This window comes from Siniperca chuatsi, linkage group LG12, assembly GCF_020085105.1.
Source record: "Siniperca chuatsi isolate FFG_IHB_CAS linkage group LG12, ASM2008510v1, whole genome shotgun sequence".
Classification (NCBI taxonomy): domain Eukaryota; kingdom Metazoa; phylum Chordata; class Actinopteri; order Centrarchiformes; family Sinipercidae; genus Siniperca; species Siniperca chuatsi.
In genome coordinates, this window is record NC_058053.1 from 23,205,223 (window position 1) to 23,226,574 (window position 21,352).

General features: G+C 42.0%; 1 protein-coding gene across 3 annotated transcripts in view; it reads left to right on the forward strand.

Moving 5' to 3' along the window:
- Positions 1 to 21,352, forward strand: part of LOC122885992 (interleukin-1 receptor type 1) — a 33,713-nt gene that overhangs the window by 4,511 nt on the left and 7,850 nt on the right. For 2 of the 3 annotated variants that reach the window (XM_044217830.1, XM_044217829.1), the window contains 9 exons: positions 6,645 to 6,855; positions 7,551 to 7,719; positions 8,911 to 9,085; positions 9,484 to 9,555; positions 11,364 to 11,490; positions 11,909 to 12,048; positions 12,834 to 12,980; positions 13,266 to 13,430; positions 15,146 to 15,349. In XM_044217830.1, coding sequence (XP_044073765.1) covers positions 6,645 to 6,855; positions 7,551 to 7,719; positions 8,911 to 9,085; positions 9,484 to 9,555; positions 11,364 to 11,490; positions 11,909 to 12,048; positions 12,834 to 12,980; positions 13,266 to 13,430; positions 15,146 to 15,349 — 1,410 coding nt within the window. Of the gene's footprint in view, positions 1 to 6,644; positions 6,856 to 7,550; positions 7,720 to 8,910; positions 9,086 to 9,483; positions 9,556 to 11,363; positions 11,491 to 11,908; positions 12,049 to 12,833; positions 12,981 to 13,265; positions 13,478 to 15,145; positions 15,800 to 21,352 lie in introns of those variants that run through there. The other variant, XM_044217831.1, reaches the window with a different exon arrangement.

Genomic DNA, 21,352 nt, shown 5'->3' on the forward strand with positions numbered 1-21,352 from the left:
TGATTCTTTACATGTAAATGAGTAGGGCTTGGAATCTCTAGGCACCTCACGATTCGATTCCGATTCAGATGGATACAATGCGATGATAAAACGATACTAAATACTATACAATAATAATACAATACTAAAATACTGGCATATTTTCAATAAGAACAAATAACAAAAATAAATAATCAGTAATGCTCCATCATAAGACTTTATACAGGGCAGGCACAACGGACTCACTAAAATGCACACGTGAGGGCACATTATAGCAGGGCTTAAGCACTTTGACCATATGCTTTAATTTGGTATTCTCTATGACGTACAGTATACGTGAGTGTGGTCGCATGTATGCACCGATAAACAATATAGCATATTACTTTGGCAAGGTCTGAATCTGCAGTGAGAGGTTGCCTGAACGCTGTGGGGAGAAGGACTCGCCATCCAGTCTGGTTTTGTTTTCCGTTCTGCTAATTGGCACATTGGGGTGATGCCGTCGTTAATGACATGTTTGTTTGAAGTGCATCACTGCTGACTTGAATGTGGCCCCGGGATCGGCGATCTCAGGTATATTAGCAGCCATCCAGAGAGCTCTGCCTCATAATGTAATGAGAGCTCAACAGTGGTCGCGGTGGCAGCAGGTTGGCGGGGGGGGCTCAGTTCAGACAGACAAAACAATGTTTATACCTGTTATACATTTGGGTTAAAGAGGCAGCAACCAAGGGAGCTGACCCTTGTCTGTTTACACCTCTATTACAAGATGCTCTTACATTTAGAATATCTGATGATTGGAGAGACAAAAGCTTCAGTTTGTGCACTGAGGGAAGCAAATGTTATGGATATGCTCAAATTCCAATAAATAATATATAAAAAGATCTACTGTAGATAACTACAAGCTCAGCTGTTAATATGCTGTGTTACTTTATCATCACATCGGTGTCCATTGCTCTTGCCGCATCTTGTCCATTCAAATGCATAAGTGGAAAGTGTAGCATAGCTGCATGTCTCTGACAAAATGACAGCTAAGCTGATAAATAAGATAAGCTAGTGTGCTGTGACAACAGGACCCCTCCCCACCCCCACTCATCTCAGCTATACCTAGTGAATTCACACAATGACAATAAGACGATCTGTAAACATAAGACAGTTGCCCGACCTTAAGTCTAAAAGTTAGACCTCTGGCTTGGTGAGCAGTGAAAAGCAGGCCTTGCACTGCATCATTCTCATGACACAAAATGAGCTTTGATGTTAAGGTGCAAAAGTTTGTAAGGTCAGTGGATTCTTTCAATCTGCCTCCTCTGATAATTAAATAGGTCACAGACAGCAAACATTTACTCTCACTCTTTTATGGTTGAGTCTCCAGGAAGTCCCTTACTTGAAAGACGTCAGCATTGCATTACAAAGGAAATTGTTCACTCAGAGTGAAGTTACACAATAAATGCCAGTTTTACATGGGAGGCTGAAGCTTTAAAAATTTTTGAAAGTTGCAAAGGTTTTCTTTTCAAAATAACTATGGTAGCTTACTGCAGCTTGGTTAAGTTTTCTTTCAGTGAGAGCAGAGAGAGAAATTTTTGATGCTCCATTTTTCTCACATACTACAGTGGTGTGAAAAAGTGTTTGCCCCCTTCCTGATTTCTTATTTTTTTGCATTTTTGTCACACTTAAATGTTTCAGACCATCAAACTAATTTAAAAATTAGTCAAAAGATAATACAAGTAAACACAAAATGCAGTTTTTAAATGAAGGTTGTTATTATTAAGGGAAAACAAAATCCAAACCTACATGGGCCTGTGTGAAAAAGTGATTGCCCCCTGATCTGAATCCTATTGAGATGCTGTGGCATGACCTTAAAAGGGCAGTTCATGCTCAAAAACCCTCCAATGTAGCTGAATTACAGCAATTCTGCAAAGATGAGTGGGCCAAAATTCCACCACCACTGTATGTGGTTCTATAGCAGGGAGCATTTTATAAACTCTCCTTGGTGGAGCAATCAAGGACTCTCTGATATCTATGACATATGAGTCAGCTAAAGAATTGAAAAAAAAAAAAAAAAAAAAAAAAAAATCAGACCCAGTTCAGAAAAATGATAGGTTGTTCACTGATAAGACTCTTCATCTCTCAAGCAAGATTCAAGTCTCTGCAAGATGATTTTCATTCCGTCATGAAAGGAAGAGAAACCAATGGCTGCCTGAAGAATAGTATACCAGTTATAAAATGTTTGTCCTTTCTGAAATAGTCACCAGTGAAATATATACCATCTGTAGTTAATGTGATAAAACAAGCAGAAAGGTATGGTTCTTTAAAATCACATTTTTCATCAAACAACTACAAAATCTTGCAGGAGGAGATATTTCCAGCAAGATTTCACAAGTTTTGAAGTAGAAAATCAAGGCAAAACATTTCTCTTAATAAGCAGGCTATACCGAAGAACCTGGAAGTCAATATTAAATTTAGAATTGTCATCCTCTTATTGCCTTAACTGAGTTCTTTTTTTTTTTAATACACTCTTCAGCCTCTTGTTTGACACAAACTGGCACAATCAGCTGATGACACTCAGCCAACAACATAATTTCTGGTTAGTGTCATACGTCACAGTTGTGTGAGGTGTTCCACTGAGGTGTTCCACTGATAACAGTTCTATGACTATGTTAAAATGAAAATGGAAAAGCTGTTTGACATTTAATTTGTTGTAACGTGCTGTACATTGGACAATATTCAAATGTTAATTCAACTTTAAAAATGAAATATAAACAATGTAATCTGATTTTCCATTTATGCAATCAATATTTAAGTCAAAATGAAAATGAAAATGAAATTTTCTAACAATATGAAAATGAAAACTGCATTTGACATTTCATTTTCAAAGACTTAACCTGCTGTACAGTGGACAATATTCAAATGCAATAAGCGAAACAGCGCCCCCAGTCTTAGCATTTACATCTATCTCACCATGCTCTTTTAGGGTCAACATAAAAATCAAAATGTAATCTGTCAGCGCTCTCATCAAGGCGGGTCTTCAGTTAAGACGTCACTTGATTACAGGTTAATCCGGTATCCGTGTAATACACACGCCGGTCCACCGTGGCAGTGTCACGTTTTCAACACGTTCTCATTCCGTGGTCCACTTAACAACAATAAATATGCAATGTCTAGATAGACTTTCAAAATAATGCTTGCATTTCAGGTGACGGCCGCAGTATGGTCAGGTTTAGGAAAAGATCATGGTTTGGGTTTAAATAACTACTTCCTTAAAACAATCAATGTTGATTATTGGTTTCACATGGAAAAGAACTCCGGTCACCTGTGTGAAAGTCCTGTGTTTGACCCATTACTTTTATGTTTGATCCTTAAGCACATTTAAAAGCAAACACTTCAGATTGAGACTTCTTGAGTTGTATTGAGGCCTGAATTGATTAATCGTTGATCAATATATTAAAATAATTTTACTTAAAATTTCGCTCTGGCCTCTTTAACTTTGTATTCAACACAATACTTTATTATCTCAATGAAATGTACTGAAACTAATTTATGTGTGACACAAAAAGGCAATTTAGTATTTTGGCTGGTAAAAAATATGCTTGGCTGGTGGATTTTTTTCATCTACCAGTCCCTCTGGCCAGTGAGTCAAAAAGTTAATTTCGGACACTGCCTACACTGTACACCCAGGAAATAATTCTGCAGCACATTTTTTGAATTTGCGTCTGGTAGAATGTAAACAGCAGACAGAGATAGTAATGATAATATGGTTTCCATCTTCACATAAAAAGTACAGTGTCCTCCTTTCATCTTGCCGGAGTCTTGCACTCTGTCAGATTGGATCGCTTAATTCGGGATGTTAATGGAGCTGGTCTCTGTAAAGATGTGGGCACAACAGTATCTGATTCCCGTTGCTTGGCCAGCCTGAGTCCCATTTTATCCAGACCAGACATTAGCCAGGAGCAGCCTTAAATCCAAGCTGGGCCAGCGTGGCTGTCTTTCCTCTCCTCCTGGGCGAGCACAGGAGCTACCGTGGTGCCTGCCTGGTCCGGTTGATGTAGCTCAAGGTCCGCTGCTCTTTAATCCAAACCCTGGCTTCTTTTTCCAATGTCGATGATGATGTATTACTGTCATAGCTAATACGTGTTTCAGCAATAAAGCCAAAAAAATTTAACAAAAAAAATTAACAGATGAATAACAAGAATGTAGCTAGCAGAGTTTGAAGGAGCTAGAGGCCGCAGCATCTGCACATGCAGCTGTTACCATAGTCAAAATTTGAACAATTTTGGCTTAGTCCTTTGAATCAAATCCAATCTGACATCATTCAATGCATCTACAGGCGCAGCCATTGCCATAGCATAACTATACTTATAATGGATTTACATCTGACAGCAAAGCTCTTCCTCACTGTTTGAAGAACCTCTGGAGAGTATGCAGGGGAGCTGGCAATTCAGGAAAATAAACTATACCAGACAAATCAAACAGCCCCTATAATATATACTGTAAACTCTGCTACAACAGAATGTGTTACTTACTATATGATATAATTTAAAGCAGCTAATTGAAATTGTATGTAGAGCTGAAACAATTTGAATCAGAGAATTAATTGGCTGATTAATCATTTGTCATTAAGCAAGAAAAAAATATGAACATTTATCGAGATCCAAATCATTTGCACACCTTCAATATTTGAGTTCTAAGACTTACTAAAGAGTTATAAAACTAAAGCGCGCTTTATAAAGCAAATGACGTCCATGTCCCCTCCAGGGCTCTTACATTTACAAGTTAATGTAAATGTACACAAAAAACTGTGCAGGAGATCAGCCCCGCCAGTACAAACTGCTGCAAACAAACAAGCTAGCAATAAACACTGGCAGGTGGCTAGAGTCAGTTGTCATACCTTGTGTGTTCTTTGCCTTCCTCTGTGCAGAAACATCCACCACCATACTAAATCCCATGGCTCATAGTGGTATTCTTTTGACAAATCATTCCCAACTTGGAAAATGTGTGTTCACAATGACGCACTAATTATTTAAGCTAGCTAGCTGCTAGCTTAAATATCAGCTCCGACATCCCAGTCCCTGAATTAACGTAACTCCTGCCTTCTCGCTGTTTTCATCCTCCGAAATGTCAAAATGTGTCCTTTCGCCTTATTTTAAGTTATTTTACTGTAGTGGTTGTCTCTTCGTTTTCTTTCCACCAACTTGGTTTTGGCTCATAGTCTTCATGTTATGTCCACGGTTTAGTTAGCCCGCCATCAGAAACCTGTCGTGCTGCGTTCAGGTGACAACATACATGCGCACATCCGAGTGGTACACCCCGTTTAGCCTACTAACGCCAGTTGGAATAATACAAATTTAAGATCTGAGGAATTTTTGATAGCTATGATAATTTCAGGTTTGCGAAAGAACTACATAAATGCCCAGTGTAAATAAAACCCAGTATTAAACATACAACCCATGCAGCTATTGAGCTATATATCATACAGTACATCTGACTTTTCTATATTTCTTTTACTGGTTTCTTCGAGCTGTGATTCTTCTTTTTCCCATTCTGCCAACTTTCCATGAATGCAGCATTACAATTTGTGTGCAGCAGCGACACAATGTGTGGCCCTAATAGTAAACGTATGAGGATGTAGAGCTCACAATTTAAAGGCTACAGTAGGGCCTACCTCTAAAGAAAAGAATATAACATGCACTTCAAATAACTTTAGGTTCTTAGCATTAGCCATCAACTAGGTGCCACTTTCTTTTGAATGATCAATGAGAGGTCTGTGCTATGCACCATTTTACAGTTGAAAATAGGGATTAAAACAGATCTACATGTGCTTCTGAACAGTCATTTCACTCCACAAGACATTTTAAAGTGTGGGTAGTGAATGTTGGCATCACTGTTAACAGTCATTTTGAGGATCCTTCATTTCCTGCCTTGGCAGTAATGCCTCAAGTTCTTTTTGTTGTTGTTGTTGTTGTTTTAACACCCCGAATGCCCTCAAACCTGTTCTGTACATGATAATTAATTTTCAAACTTCTTGAAAAAACAGATGATCCTCCACATGGCTGAATATAAATTCTGTGGTTGTAACCAGTCTTGGACATAAACTGGAATTTGGGTTAAAAAAGTGAATGACCATCATCTTATCTCTCTCATCATCAATGCTTGCAATGTGTATTGCTGTGGAGCTGCTCAGGGGTCAGCAGAAAAGTGTTGGCAGTTTTTTTTTTCATTTAATACAGCTGATTATTAGCTTAAAATATAAAAATGTCATGATATGCCAATTTCTTTCATATTGTCAACTTTTTTTGTCAATGCAATGCATTTTTTATAAAGTAAAAAACATGTAAATACTGAAGCAGCTTGTGCATCACTGCATATAAAAGAGAGCATGCCTCTGCCAATGCTGCACAACCCCTTCGCTTATATCCTCTAATCCTCTGTTGTTCTGATGTTAGTAAATGTCAGGAAACGTTCTAGTTCAAAAGTTATGAGATAGGTTCTCTCTTTTTAATTGGCCTCATTGTGGTGCTGTGACTGAATGGATTCAAATCACACTGAGGGTTGTTTTACGCTTTCTATGCATACACAGTGTTCATTTGTGCCAGAGAACACCTTAAAATCTAAAGCCTTGTTTTCCTGGCATTAAATGACAAATGACTGGTCTCCCTTTGCACTGTCACATCCAGACCACAGTGGGGAGACAGAGACCTACCATGTGAGTGCTGGCCACCTCTTTCTGCTGAAGTGCCCCATTGCTGATGCTCACACCAACGTGACCTGGAGCAGAGGGGGGAGGCACAACCTGAGCCTGCCCACTGGAGTGGAAGTCAGGGACGGGATACTGTGGTTTCTACCTGTACAGATGACTCATAATGGATCCTACATCTGTGAGAAAAGGTATAGAAACTCCTGTATGACTTAGTAGGTTTCACTGCATCTGATCCTGACTGCACATAGAGATCAAAGTTGCTTTGTGAAGTACAGAGAGGTGTTTCTAATATTTTGTCCACTCCATTTATATCAGTGAGGGTAGGCTAAAAAACAGAAACACCTCACTGTATAATGCAATACAGTCCAACAGCACCACAATCTAGAGCCTCCAAAATGATCATAAAATTGAGTCAGCTGACTCTAAAACAATTTCAACAAAAACTAAACATTACAGTCTTCATGAAGGGAGGATTTATTGCAGGACTGTTGTATTAGACTGCATTAGCTTTAGCTAGGTGAACCTTATAAACTGGCAACTGAGTCTATTTTAACATCTAGAAATTAATGATTGAATTCACTTTGAGACGACAGGACAGGAGGCAATGGGGCTGATGGGAAATGTAGTGTTTACAACAAAAAAATCGAAATGAGATATAGCTCCAATTCGAAGCAGAGATAAATTAAAAGAGGGGCACTCAATCAAATGATCAAATTGATAAAATCCAGCAAGTGAGCATCCAGATTATTTTTGCAAAAGAAAATACATTTTCAAAATACGTTTTTTTCAAATCAAATAAACAAGATACAGTATAAGGTCATGTTACTGGAGCTTAGGCTGACCTGTCCCGCAGCTGTTTCACTGTTTATCACCTTCTCTTTAGGGGCGAGACTGGATTATCATGGATGAAGTTTGGGGTGTCAGTATCCAGTGAAGTGTGTCCAGATCCACCTGAGACCATATCCATCCCCCAGGGAGTCAGTGGAGGTCTTCCTTGCAAACAGAGAGAGATCTTCAGACTGAATAACACAAGGAACATACGATGGATGAAGGTATTCACAGCTCCATGACATTCATGTGCTGTTTTCACTGCATTAATGTGCCTTACTGGATGTCTTCTTACTTTATTTAGCTCCCAGTTCAGTTTGTTTTGAGTACAAAGAAAGCGTGCTGTTCATTGATACCAGTTTGCACCAAGCCAATTGTTGTCATCATACAAATGACAGACTAGCAATGCACTGGGTCAGTTGTCAGTTATGCAGTCTATAAACCCTGTTGATGGAAAAGAATTTAATGAAGAGTGGACATTAGTGAAAGCATGGCAATAGAAAGAGCAGAAATCACATAAACCCAGTCTAGTTTCTTTATTTTTCAGGGGTTGAAAATGTATTCCTTATTTGTGGTTGAAAATAGATTTTCAGTTTTGTGATTTCTGCCCCATGTCCTGTATGTTCTGGCTTCATAAATGCAACACTGCCCCCTCCCGTACATGTCAGGAATATGTGAAAGTCTGTTGACATCAAAGTGAAGGTTGTACAAAACATTTACCTTATCTGTTAATGATGTTAATATTGGTTGCTATAGTTCTGCTGTTGCTGTAGATACAGTAAACTTCTGGGTCTTGACGGGGCCCATACAGTATGTTACAAATAGTCTAATGGAAAGCCAAAGGGCATGCTGCCAAACCATTCCCTGGCTGTGCAATATACTGTATATATAGCATCAGAAAACCCACATTCACATTCTTCAGGGAAGTCCATCTGCACGCATTTTTCCTACATCACTCACAGGTTCAAGTTTTTTTGTAGTGCACAATCTTACACCAAAGCAAATAAAAGTACTAAAACAATAAAAAAGGAGACAAAATTAAAAGCTAAACTAAACTAAAAAATTCAAGATTATTATGGGAGATAGTATTGCAAATTTCTGTTAAGTTACCATCAGTTCCTCTTTAGCATTGAACTTAAAGGATAAGGCTGGTGTTATTATAGTTTTTATATTGCCAACAAATCCCATGAAAGATCTTATCCTGGTTTAATTAAATTTTATTTTTGTTTTTACTTGAGATGTCCAATATATTCAATTTGTTTTATTTACTGGCTTTTGTTTGACCTTATTTAACTCTAATCTGGTCCAATGTAATGTATTTTGCTTTTATTGTTGTTCTACAGTGCTCTATGAATAAAGTTTGTCCTTAACATCATACTGTAAAAAATAATTACAGTCTGTGTTTCTGTGTGTAGGAATGCCGCCCAGTGGAGCGGCAAGTGGAGCCCATCTTTGTGGATGAGAATGGCTTCATGAGACTGCCTGTGGCCTCAGAAAAGGATGCTGGGAAATACACCTGCCTGGTAGACATTAGCTTGGATGGCAGGAAGTACACCACTGCACGCAGCATCCAGCTGACTATTAAAAACGGTATGTACTGTAGGTCACTTGAGCCTGAAGTGTCATCAGATTGAATCCCTGATTATGATTTTTCACTTCCTGATTTGACACCATTACATGCTTGCTATTAAGAAAATTATTTATATTATCTGTAATGCCATTTATATGAAATACATGTACTGGATTGTAAAAGTTATTTTAGGATTTTCATTTTATAAGACACAAAGTTGTAGGCGGCCAGAGAAGCAGGGAAGTTGTGGGTTGTGAAAATGAATGAGTAATATTCACTCCCTTTGATCTCTCTCGTATTCACTTGTGAGCCATTGTATTCTGACATCTACAGAAACTTCCCCAAAGAGATGAGAGTAGTTTGTATTATGTTGTATTGTTTTATATTCTTTTCTGCTACACTGATTATGTGTCTTTAGGGGTGGCAGATACAGTTTTTGCAGAGCCCAAGGTGGTGTTCCCTCAACAGGAAGTGGTCGTTGTTGAAGTAGGCAAGTAACTCTATCACAAATTATAACCACTGTCATAGTGACACACACATACTTTAAGTCTGTTTGAGTTTACAATGTGCCATCTATCGCAAATATGACTATCACTTCTTACTGTGGGTTCACTTGTGTCCTGTTCTCTATTTAGCATTTAGAGTGTAAAACGAAGTGGCTTTGATTAACGAGTTTTGTGTGACCGTATATAAAAAACATACTGGACATGCTACAGTATTTTCTAACAATCACGAGAAAGTTGCCTGCAGGCTTAATACCGGTTAAATGAAGGACTACTTCTCTGTTGGTTTCCCCACTTTCCCATACTAGAACTATACATGTATGCTTGAAAAGAGTATCTTATCTGTTTTCAATCTGAAGTAGATTTGTAAAACCAACAGTGATCTCTCCAGTGGTCCTTTTGTCTAAAGCAAGAGATCAAGTCAATATTCAAATGAGTTTTTTAGATGTCAAAGCAGGGCTCCAACAGAAAAGTGCGTGGGCCTGTACATTTCACTATGAGAGTGAGAAATAGTATCAGAAATGAATAAGAAAGAAAAAAATCTGCCACAGAAAATAGTTGATTTTGTCTAACTTTTATTTTTTTTTATTTTTGCTTTTCTCTTTATGAATACTATAAGCTTTCCCTTCTTCAGGCCTCTAAAATTCCTAATAATTAATCATTCTGACAACAAATCTCTTTGGTTAATCTGCTCACAGCTCTTGGCTACACTAAGGGCATTCTAGTGTGCCTTTCAGCTGCATTTCTTGTATGAAACGTGCTATACAAATGAAGTAATAATAAATTATTATTATTATTATTATTATTATTATTAACCTGTGATAAATTTTAAGGGGTCATGAGCCAAAAGTGTTGGGAACCAGTGGTTTAAACAACCCCAGACTGATGAAGTGTGCTGTAAGCAGTGTGTGCTTCTATACAACAGTCTGCAGTCCTTTGCCTTTCATTTTCAAATCCTGTCTGTCCTTACTAAATACCTAGATTTCCAACAATCTTTGTGTGTATTGTTGTAGTGCAACAATATTGTATATTTCAGCTATATGTGCTTTATGTACATATTCATGGAAACTGACAAGGTCCACGGGAGAACAAAGAATCCAGTATAAACTCACAGGTGGATACGCTTAGCAGGCGCAACACCATGTGTACAACAATGATCCGACACAGAACAAAGAAAAGACCAAGACTAAATACCCTAGGGGAGGTGAGATAACAAGACACAGGTGCCAACAATCAAGGGAGGACCAACAATCAAAACTGGAGGGAAAACACAGACAGGAAGTAAAAACACAAGACACACAAGGGAAGAAGAATACTACCAAAATAAACCAGGAAGTGACAACACCAAAACTACCACAGAAACAGCTTCTACAGATACCAAAATGCAGGAATTCTGGGCATCATGGCACTTAAATGTTACCTTTTGCTGCCTTGGGTACCTTAAATCTCATCACTGTTTGATGATTTGAAGTTATGGCAATAAAAGACGATGATAAATTTGACATGGTGTCCAGTTTTGCATCAAATCATGTCTGACAATAAAAATCCTTTTGAAAAAGGGGTTTGATAGGTGATTTGATAGGTGACTTTGTCAGAAGTCAACATATTCAGGAGATATGAATGCTTTGACATGCACGCATTTTAGACTTTTTCCAAATTGGTTTTCATAGGTATGATTTCTGTAAGTGATTATAGTGAAGTTAAAGAGTTTTTCACCTGACAGTGACAATTTCATCAAAACACAAGGATGTGTAGAGTGACAGCTGCTTTGTTTCTTGATCCCACTGATAACCAGGTACGAGAGCAGAGCTGAAATGTTTAGCCTACATAGGCTTCAGTGACGACAATGAGACTCTCATGTACTGGACTGTTGATGAGACCTATGCTGAGGATCACAATGAACTCGACGAGTCCTGGAAATAGTGAGTTTCTGCTTCCTGTCACGCTGTTAGCAAAGCAAAGCTGTAAGCAAAACAAGATAAACCACTTAATGGAAAAAGACTGCACTGCTTTAGGCTGAAAACCACTGAGCAGCATTTGTCAGCCATTAAATAAGTCTGGCAATCAGAACTCCATAGAGGCCAAATCATTTATGCACAGATTGCAGTATCATTCAAAAAACTACTGTTAACTGTAAAAAAAAAAAAAAAACATCTTTATGCCTCCTAGTTGCTAAATATTGCTAATGCAGCTTTTAAACAAAGCAGAACAAAAGCATGAAGTTATAAAAAATGTTCATGCTTTCTGGTTTGGTTGCCTGAATTATTAACTGACCAACTGATTGATACACTGTTTGATAGATTGATTGAGTGATTGACTGACTGGTGCTGTCCTTTTAAGTACTCACGACAGAGGCAGGGTGTATGGTCTGTCCACTCTGTCCATCTCTACAGTTCCTCGTCACTTCCTGAATGTCCCCATTCGTTGCCATATAATGAGCCCAGCTGGAGCGAACGTCGGCTTGGTGTGGCTTCAAGAAGGTATTTACTTCTCTTCACTTATTATTCTTTTCTATTAAACTTTACAGTGATTTGCAGGAAACATCAACTTCAATATCAACCCAAGGGAGAACAAAAAATGGTCAAAACAGCTTTACAAACTGTTTTGATCTAATGTCATGAAGACATTTTGGATCTGATTTCAACAAACAATTCAGGTTGCATCTTTAACGTCAAATATTACATACAAAGCATATTATATTTTATGTTTTATATACATATTGTACTTTGTTACACATAGGCACTTACCAAACAGAGTTATCACAAATGAGTGTCTGTATTAATTCATAGTGTCAGTGACACAAATGAAGCCAAACAGGAAAACACAACATCAGCTGCTATTACCTGCTACCTGCATACCATGAACAAACAAGGGGAAAAAGACACTCTTGCATACCTCGGGTCCATAAAGACCCTATAAACAGTGTGAGGAATACAGGGGACATGAAGGAATAATTGAAGAAACTGAAATGAGTGTAATACGGTCCCAGGTCTCTAAAGACTTTAAGGGTTAAATGTTACTTAGTTTAGTTTTTACGTCTTATGTAAATTTATGTTTGAAATGTGATATACAGATAAACTGCTAGTTTCCTAGAAATATTCCACAGGATGCATCATCCCTGAAAGTCTTCCCACAGTACTTATTTATTTATTTGTTCTTTTTTCAGTTTATTCTTGTTCTTGTGTTGTTTATATTTATATTGTTTATATTTTTCTCAAACTGGAGATTTGAATGGTTGAATCTATCTGCCTCCTCCTCTCTCCAGCTGACCGCAGTGCCCTCTACACCAGTGTGGCTCTCTGCCTCGCTGCCTCCCTGGCTATTCTGGCCCTGACTGCTGCCTTCTTCCTCTTTAAAGTAGATCTGGTGTTGGCTTACAGGAAACTGTTGAGACATTTTGCCAAACAACAAGGTAAGTGTTTTATCTGTAGAAGATGTGCTTTTCTGTAGAATCATCTGACTGGATACTGCCATGAACTCTCTTGTTAACTACTAGTTTGGCTGACTGTTATTGACATAAAGAACAGATAAAACAAGCACACATAGATATCAGCATTATGGAATGAACACAAAATAAGTTCCATAGAAAATAAAACCAACAGGAATTTATATAAGCAATAAGAGAGTTGAAAGATGCAATGATGGTGATCCTCCTCTCGTCTGAAGCTTTACAGAGACAATGCTGTCTTCTCTACAGCTCCGGATGGGAAGCTCTACGACGCCTATGTGAGCTTCCTCCATCCCAACACCCTGAGTTCAGCTGAGATGGTGAGCTTAGCCCTGCAGATGCTGCCTGAGAAGCTGGAGAAGCAACACGGCTACTCTCTGTACATCAGAGGACGGGACGACTGCCCTGGAGAAGGTCAGGAACAGACACACGCCTGGTTCACATTTAAAGGAGTAATAAAGGTACCTTGTGGAGTTTTCTTGGAAACAAACACAGTTATGTTTACGTTAAGTGTTTTTCATCAAAAGAGTCCTTGATTGCAAATACATGAATAGATGCAGATAGTTAGACTAGAAAAAAATCCCTGTGCTCAGGATATTCCACAGGACCCAAAAGATAAAATGTCTTCTTGTAATTTGGATGAACTGACTTTTAACACTGACAAAATAAACAAAGGTGATGCATTGTTTACTGTCACACATTGCCTTTCACACTTTTGTGAAATTAAAATGATTGGATGCCTAGAACTAGAAAACATGGCTGCCTAGAAGAAGTTGGAAATTTGCCTAAAAGCTTATGTTGTCCAGCTTTTTTATTATTATTATTTTTAATGTTATTCTGCCTTTCCAGTTGAGTAATATGCTTTTCTTGGCCACAGTCAATGGAATTAAGATGAAAGTTTGGAGATGTTGTGGGATTGTAAGTGATGAGAGATCGCCTAAAAGAGAGATGGAGGGGAAGAGGGGGATGCTGAGGTTTAGGATCTCGGACAGCTTTCCCATGACCTCTGACCAAAACTGGTGTGCAAAGCCAGAATGCATGGAAGTGGTTGTCTATTGCAGTGGGACAGTGTGTGTAGGTGTCGCTGTCTGTGAAGCCCATATGGTACATTTTGTGAGTGGTGATGGGTCCTCTGTGTAGGACCTTGTATTGAATTAGTTGAGTTTTTGAATTGAATGACATGGAGAATGTATTGTTGCATATAGTTTGCCAATCTATATTCAATTCTGATGTCCATTTGTCTATTGGTATTGAAACAGTATTGTCATGGTGAGAAAAGAGTTTGTAGATCTGTGATAGGACGGTGTAGTCCCTCATTCGTCCAGGAATGTTCCATCGTAGAAAAGGTTTCTAGTTTAGTAATAAGGGAGGAGTGAAGTTGTGGAAGTTATGGATAGCAAATTTTCTTATTTATTGGCTCTTTCAACTATATGTACTTGTAGTGACAGTGCCGGGGTAAGTTGTATGTTTGTTTGAGAAGGTCATGAGAGAGCTGCCACTGAAACGGTTACTCCTCTCCGTTTCCATGTAAGGAAGTTGATGGGTTCCGTATTGATTTTAAACATAGGGTTATGCCAGATGGGGGTGAGAGTAGAAGGAGAAATTTTAAGGTTTAGTATGTAATTTGCTTTCCACCAGGCAGGGAGAGTGGTATTTACGGTGTTAAATTTGAAGCAGCTGTAAGTCTTGACTGATTTGTCTGTGAATGTTGTTTGACCAGTGTTGGATATACTGAAGCTGGTGGGAGAGAGAGTAGAGGTCAAAATTTGGTGCATCGAGACCACCATATTGTTTGGGTTTTGGGAGTGTAGCTATTTTGATCCTGGACTTTTTGCCTTTCCAGTAAAATGTATTTATTGTTGAATTTAGGAAGGAGAACCAGCCCGGGGTGGATTAACTGGGGTCATGTCAAATATATTTAGTTTAGGAAGAATTTTCATTTTGATGGTGACAAAACGTCCAGCTGTAGTTTAAATATAGATTTTATTTTAAGTAATAAGCTTGGTAAAGAATCAGTCATTGGAAAAGGTCAAACATATTTAGCATAGCATTTAGCTAAAAAACAGGTTATTTTCAATTTTACTCCACACTGATGACTTGTTTCGTTTCCTGTTTTTAATCTCTTACAGCCATGCATGATGCCATTGCTGCTGCGGTGTGCCAATGCCGCAGACTGATAATCATCCTGTTACCTCTGGAAAAACCCTCCACTGATGGCAAAACAGAGGAAGGGCACTTGTGTGACAACCAAAACCAGCTGTGCTATGAGCAGAAAGTCGGCCTTTATGACGCTTTGACCCAGAACAACCCCAGAGTGATCCTAGTGGAAATCGGTGAGGACAGACTCTGCGGTGCCTCATCAGAGGACGCATCTGAGAGAGTGTTTGTGTAGCATCCGGCTGTTCATTAGTCACTAGAAGCTGCAAAGGGATTATATGAGGATGCATTTTAATACATATGCAGCAGCCCTCCTCTGCTTCAGAAGTGAACATATTTTTGTTTTCTGGTAGGTATGACTGCATTTGGTTCGGGATCCTGCAGGACCCTACGCAAATCACTCGGGAGCGGGCGGTTTAAACTTTGCTGTGGGTGGGTGGTCATAAAATATACTGCAGGATTTTCATGAGTTGAAGATTGTAAAAATGTGTTCCTTCATGTGTGGGTCGATGATCACACTGTACTGAATTAAAGGTGGGGCTTTTTGTCACATTTAGCGAATATCTACTTGCGGCCCGCTAGCTGTCCATTCTATGTGTGCGCTGAAAATAAATCCGGTGTTTGTACACAGCCCTGACTCTGTAAATGGGAAACAAACAAAGTGGCTCGGAGCAAGCCACACAACACTATTCCAGCCATTCCAGCCGTGATTTGTGTGTCAGGTAACGTTAAATGACTTGCCCACGGACATTCAACTTACTTTCTAGTTTGCCAAGAAATGCTACTGTTGTGATGTAGCAGGAGAGTTGTGAGTATCGCTGTCTGCAGCTGGTTTGCTGGTTCTGGGAAATGTCTCGTCCTCTGCATGTTAGTTTTGCAGCAGCAACTGTAGCGACAGTTTGTTAACTCACAACCTAGCTAACGTTAGTTACATTACTCTCTATCATGATATTTGTCATGGTAGTAGATTTCTCCAGAATTGCATACTCCGCCTTTAACTGCTGGTTTATTAACAATAAATGTAACCGTCGTACTTCTGCGTTGTGTAGATCTTGCGGTGTGGTGCACAAGGAGCACGTAACACAGTGGAACGTTCGGAGGCGCTCTCCGTTTAATCTCTTCCCAACACGGGATTTACAAAAAGGGACAACATACCTGGTTGACAATAATAGATATGATTAACATGTGCTTAAGTGTCGATCCAGCCCAAAACTACAGGAAACACAATTGACATAGTTAGCATTCCACGCATACCTTCTTCCAATCAATAAAGCACGATGACGGAGCGACATCGGTGCTCAATATAAACTTAAATGGCAGTATAACAGTGTAGTAATGATAAATTAGGGCAACATAATAACAGAAGACACTTAAAACAGGGGATTACACAAGATGACTTACCTCTTCCCAACACGGGATTTACAAAAAGGGAAGAGGAAGTCGCAACCCTCGTATTTATACAGGTGCAGCCGGGGGACACACGAAGAAGAAATTAAATAAAAATACAGAAGAAGGGGCTGGAGGACCAAAGCAGCACAGCAAATCAAAAGCCAGGTATGAAACAGTGACAAATAAAAGAACAATTTTGTGTAATTATATTATAAATAATGAACATGTTACATTCACCCCCCTAGAATTACACAAAATACCAGGCACAATTCTCGAGTACAGGAAACCAATCACCACTGTTCCCAATATGCTAATGAGGAATACTTAATTACCATTACAGCTACACACCCAGTTACGAAAACCATCAAAAAGATTAGCGTGAGAAAAAGGACTGGCCAAATCCCATCTACACACATAGGGAAAAAGAATATGCCCACCTACATATTCTATACATATGTAACTGTAATACACCTCAGAATAGACTAGACCCATGTCAAATAATTTCAAATGACAAACTCAAAATGACAACATTACAAAAATGTTGCAAACCTCTCATAAAACAAAAATGGAAAACAAAACTGTATTCCAACACCAAAAACTCCAAAGACCGACGCAAGTCACTAGTGCATAATTTCAATAAGTCTAGACACTGGTCTCAGTAACCGTCCAGCTCGGGATCTACGGTCAGGAACAGTGTCAACTTCAGTCACCATAGGGTCAGTAGGCAGGACAGAGTCAGGGGATGTAACAGTCTCTGGGTCTGGGCAAGGGGCAGAACTGCATTGCTCAACAGCTCCAGCTTCCAGCACATTATCTGGCACAGTATCTTCCAGCGGATCACCATCTCCTGCATCCGTAACACTGCCAGATGCTGATGGTAACTCAGACACCCATGCCCTTGTCCGAAACTCAACTGACCCGAAGCAACATCAGTGACTGCTGACCTGTCTACACTGATGTCCACTGAACTTGATGCAAGGGACACAACATCCTGTTCCTGAGCATTAGAATCTGAATCAGACAGAGGCAGGAAGTTCACTGGCATTATCAGATTACGATGAACAACTTTTATCTGACCACTGGTGGGGTTCTGAATCTTAAAGGTGTGGCTCTCATCGTTTTTCTCGATCACGACATAGATCGTGTTTTCCCAACGATCAGCGAGCTTCCGTTTTCCACGCTCCCCCTTGTTGGCTAATAACACTCGATCATCCACATCCACCGGAGCCCCACGCACTTTCTTGTTGTACAGATCACTGTGGCGCTGAAGTTGTTTAGTTGCCATTGATTGTGCTATGGCCACTGCTTCACACAGGTTTTTTCGCAAGGACTCAACATAACGATCATAGTCCACAACTTCTGGATCATTGAGAACCGAACCAAATATCACATCCACCGGGAGCCGCGGCACTCTACCGAACATGAGCAGGAACGGAGCATAGCCAGTTGTCTCGTGTACAGTGCAGTTATAAGCAAATGTCAATGATTTCAGGGCATCGGGCCAACGGTGTTTTGCTCTAGGGGGCAGTGCTCGAATCATGTTACCCAGCGTACGGTTCATCCTTTCACATGAGCCATTACCCATGGGGTGATAGGGTGTAGTGTGCGATTTTTGCACCCCAGCCACGCTCAGCAACTCCGCAATTAGAGCGCTCTCAAAGTTGGCTCCCTGATCGGAATGAAGCCGCTTTGGAAATCCATAAATGCAAAAGTAGTTATTCCATAGCTGATGAGCGACTGCTTTGGCTGACTGGTTGGGACACAGGAAGGCGTGTGCCATTTTAGTGAAATGGTCCGTGGCGACAAGCACATCCAAGGACCTATTAGCGGAATCTTCAGCCGACCAAAAATCGATGCTGACCAGTTCAAGAGGCTCAGAGGCACGAATGTTTCCTAGTGGTGCTCTAGCCTCCGGCTCAGGGGACTTCCCAACCACACACCGCCTGCAGCGCTTGACATACTCTGCCACGTCTTTAGAGAGCCCCAACCAATGAAACCTCTGCCTCGCCAAATACAGAGTCCTTTGCTGTCCCTGATGGCCAGCCTCATCGTGAACCCCATGCAAAACTTTACGTCGCAACGAGAGAGGAACAACAAACAGGTAGGTCTTCTTTTTAGTTACTGGATTCTTTGCAACACGGTACAGAACTCCATCTTTCATAGTTAGTTTCTTCCAGTTCCTCACCAACTTGATCACTTCAGCAGATTCCTTAGCACGCTCCCTCCTAGATGGTCTCCGTCCTCTTTCCACATACACGATCACTCTGTTCAAATCCAAATCATTCCTTTGTTTCTCTTTTAACTCATCGTGGGACAGCACGTCAGAGCCAATATTTGGGGGTACCAGGATTGTCTGGGAGAACTGTGGCAAGAGCAATGCGTGTGCAACCAACTCAGCGTCACTATCTTTACATTGACTGAGCACAGCAGCAACTTCCTGAGATGAAACGGAGCCAGACGCAACATCTGCTGCACATTGTGTAAAGACAGGCTGGCCACACTCGGATGTCAAATCAGGTGGATTGGCAGACCACCGAAAAGCATCCTGAACACCAGTGGTGCCCACAGCCGCAGCCTCAGCAAGTAACTTGGCATACGGCACTCTGGTCAAACGATGGGACGTACTGGACTGCACAAAAGGCTCTCTGCTTAAAGCGTCAGCAACCACATTTCTGGGTCCTGGAATGTACTTGATATCGAACTGGAAAGGTGCAAGCTTAGCAATCCACCTCTGCTCACACGCATCCAGACGAGCTTTGGACAATATATAAGTTAACGGGTTATTCTCCTCCTTGAACCGCCACCTTAACGTGGTGGAGGGGTTTGAGTACCCGAATGACCCTGGGAGCTATGTTGTCTGGGGCTTTATGCCCCTGGTAGGGTCACCCATGGCAAACAGGTCCAGGGTGACGGGTCAGACTAAGAGCGGTTCAGAAGCCCCTATGAATTTTCAACCAAGGCCAGTTTCGTCGCCCGGATTGGCGCTACCGGGCCCCACCCTGGAGCCAGGCCGGGGTGGGTGCTCGACGGCGGCGCCTGGTGGCGGGCCTTTCCCCACGGGGCCCGCCGGGCACAGCCCGAAGGAGCGGCGTGGGGCCGTCCTCCCGTGGACCCACCACCCGCAGGAGGATCCGTAAGGGGCCGGTGCAGAGAGATCTGGGCGGCAGCCGAAGGCAGGGGCCGGCGACCAGATCTCCGGACACAGAAACTGGCTCTAGGGACATGGAATGTCACTTCGGCTGGGGAAGGAGCCTGAGCTTGTGCGGGAGGTTGAGCGTTACCGGCTAGATATAGTCGGCCTCGCCTCCACGCACAGCCTGGGCTCTGGAACCCGTCTCCTCGAGAGGGCTGGACGCTCCATTTCTCTGGCGTTGCCTGCGGGAGAGGCGGCGGGCTGGTGTGGGCCTGCTCATAGCCCCACAGCTCAGCCGTCACGTGTTGGAGTTTACCCCGGTGAGCGAGAGGGTCGCGTCCCTCCGCCCGGGTGGGGACAGGTCTCTCACTGTTGTGGCGGCCTATGGGCGAACGGCAGTGCAGAGTACCAGGCCTTCTTGGGGTCCCTGGGAGGGGTACTAGACAGTGCACCGCCCGGGGACTCCGTTGTTCTACTGGGGACTTCAACGCCCACGTGGGCAAGCGACAGTGCCACCTGGAGAGGGGTAATCGGAAGGAACGGCCCCTGATCTGAACCCAAGTGGTGTTCAGTTGTTGGACTTCTGTGCTAGTTGCAGTTTGTCCATAACTAACACCATGTTCAAGCACAAGGGTGTCCATCAGTGCACGTGGCACCAGGACACCTAGGCCGGAGGTCGATGATCGACTTTGTTGTCGTATCATCTGACCTCCGCCGCGCGTCTTGGACACTCGGGTGAAGAGAGAGGCGGAGCTGTCAACCGATCACCACCTGGTGGTGAGTTGGATCCGCTGGCAGGGGAGGAAGCCGGACAGACTTGGCAGGCCCAAGCGTATCGTGAGGGTCTGCTGGGAGCGTCTGGCGGAGCCCGCTGTCAGCAGGGTCTACAACTCACACCTCCGGAGAGCTTCTCCCAGATCCCGGGAGGCTGGGGACATTGAGTCCGAGTGGACCATGTTTTCCACCTCCATTGTCGATGCGGCGGCTCATAGCTGTGGTCGCAAGGTTTCTGGTGCCTGTCGCGGCGGCAATCCCCGAACCCGGTGGTGGGCGCGGAAGTAAGGGATGCCGTCAGGCTGAAGAAGGAGTCCTATCGGGCCTTGTTGGCTCGTGGGACTCCCGAGGCAGCTGACAGGTACCGGCAGGCTAAGCGTGCTGCAGCCCGTGCGGTCACAGAGGCAAAAACTCAGGATTGGGAGAGGTTCGGAGAGGCCATGGAGGAGGACTATCGGTCGGCCTCAAAGAAATTCTGGCAAACCGTCCGACGGCTCAGGAGGGGAAGCAGTGCTTCACCAACACCGTGTACGGTGGTGCGGGTGGAGAGCTGTTGACCTCGACTGGGGATGTTGTCGGACGGTGGAAGGAATACTTTGAGGATCTCCTCAATCCCGCTGTCACGTCTTCCGAAGAGGAAGCGGAGGCTGGGGACCCGGAGGCGGACTCATCCATCACCCTGGCCGAAGTCACTGAGGTTGTTGGCAAGCTCCTTGGTGGCAAGGCTTCAGGGGTGGATGAGATCCGTCCTGAGTATCTTAAGTCTCTGGATGTTGTGGGACTGTCTTGGCTGACACGTCTCTGCAACATCGCGTGGCGGTCTGGGACAGCGCCTCTGGACTGGCAGACCGGGGTGGTGGTCCCTCTGTATAAGAAGGGGGAC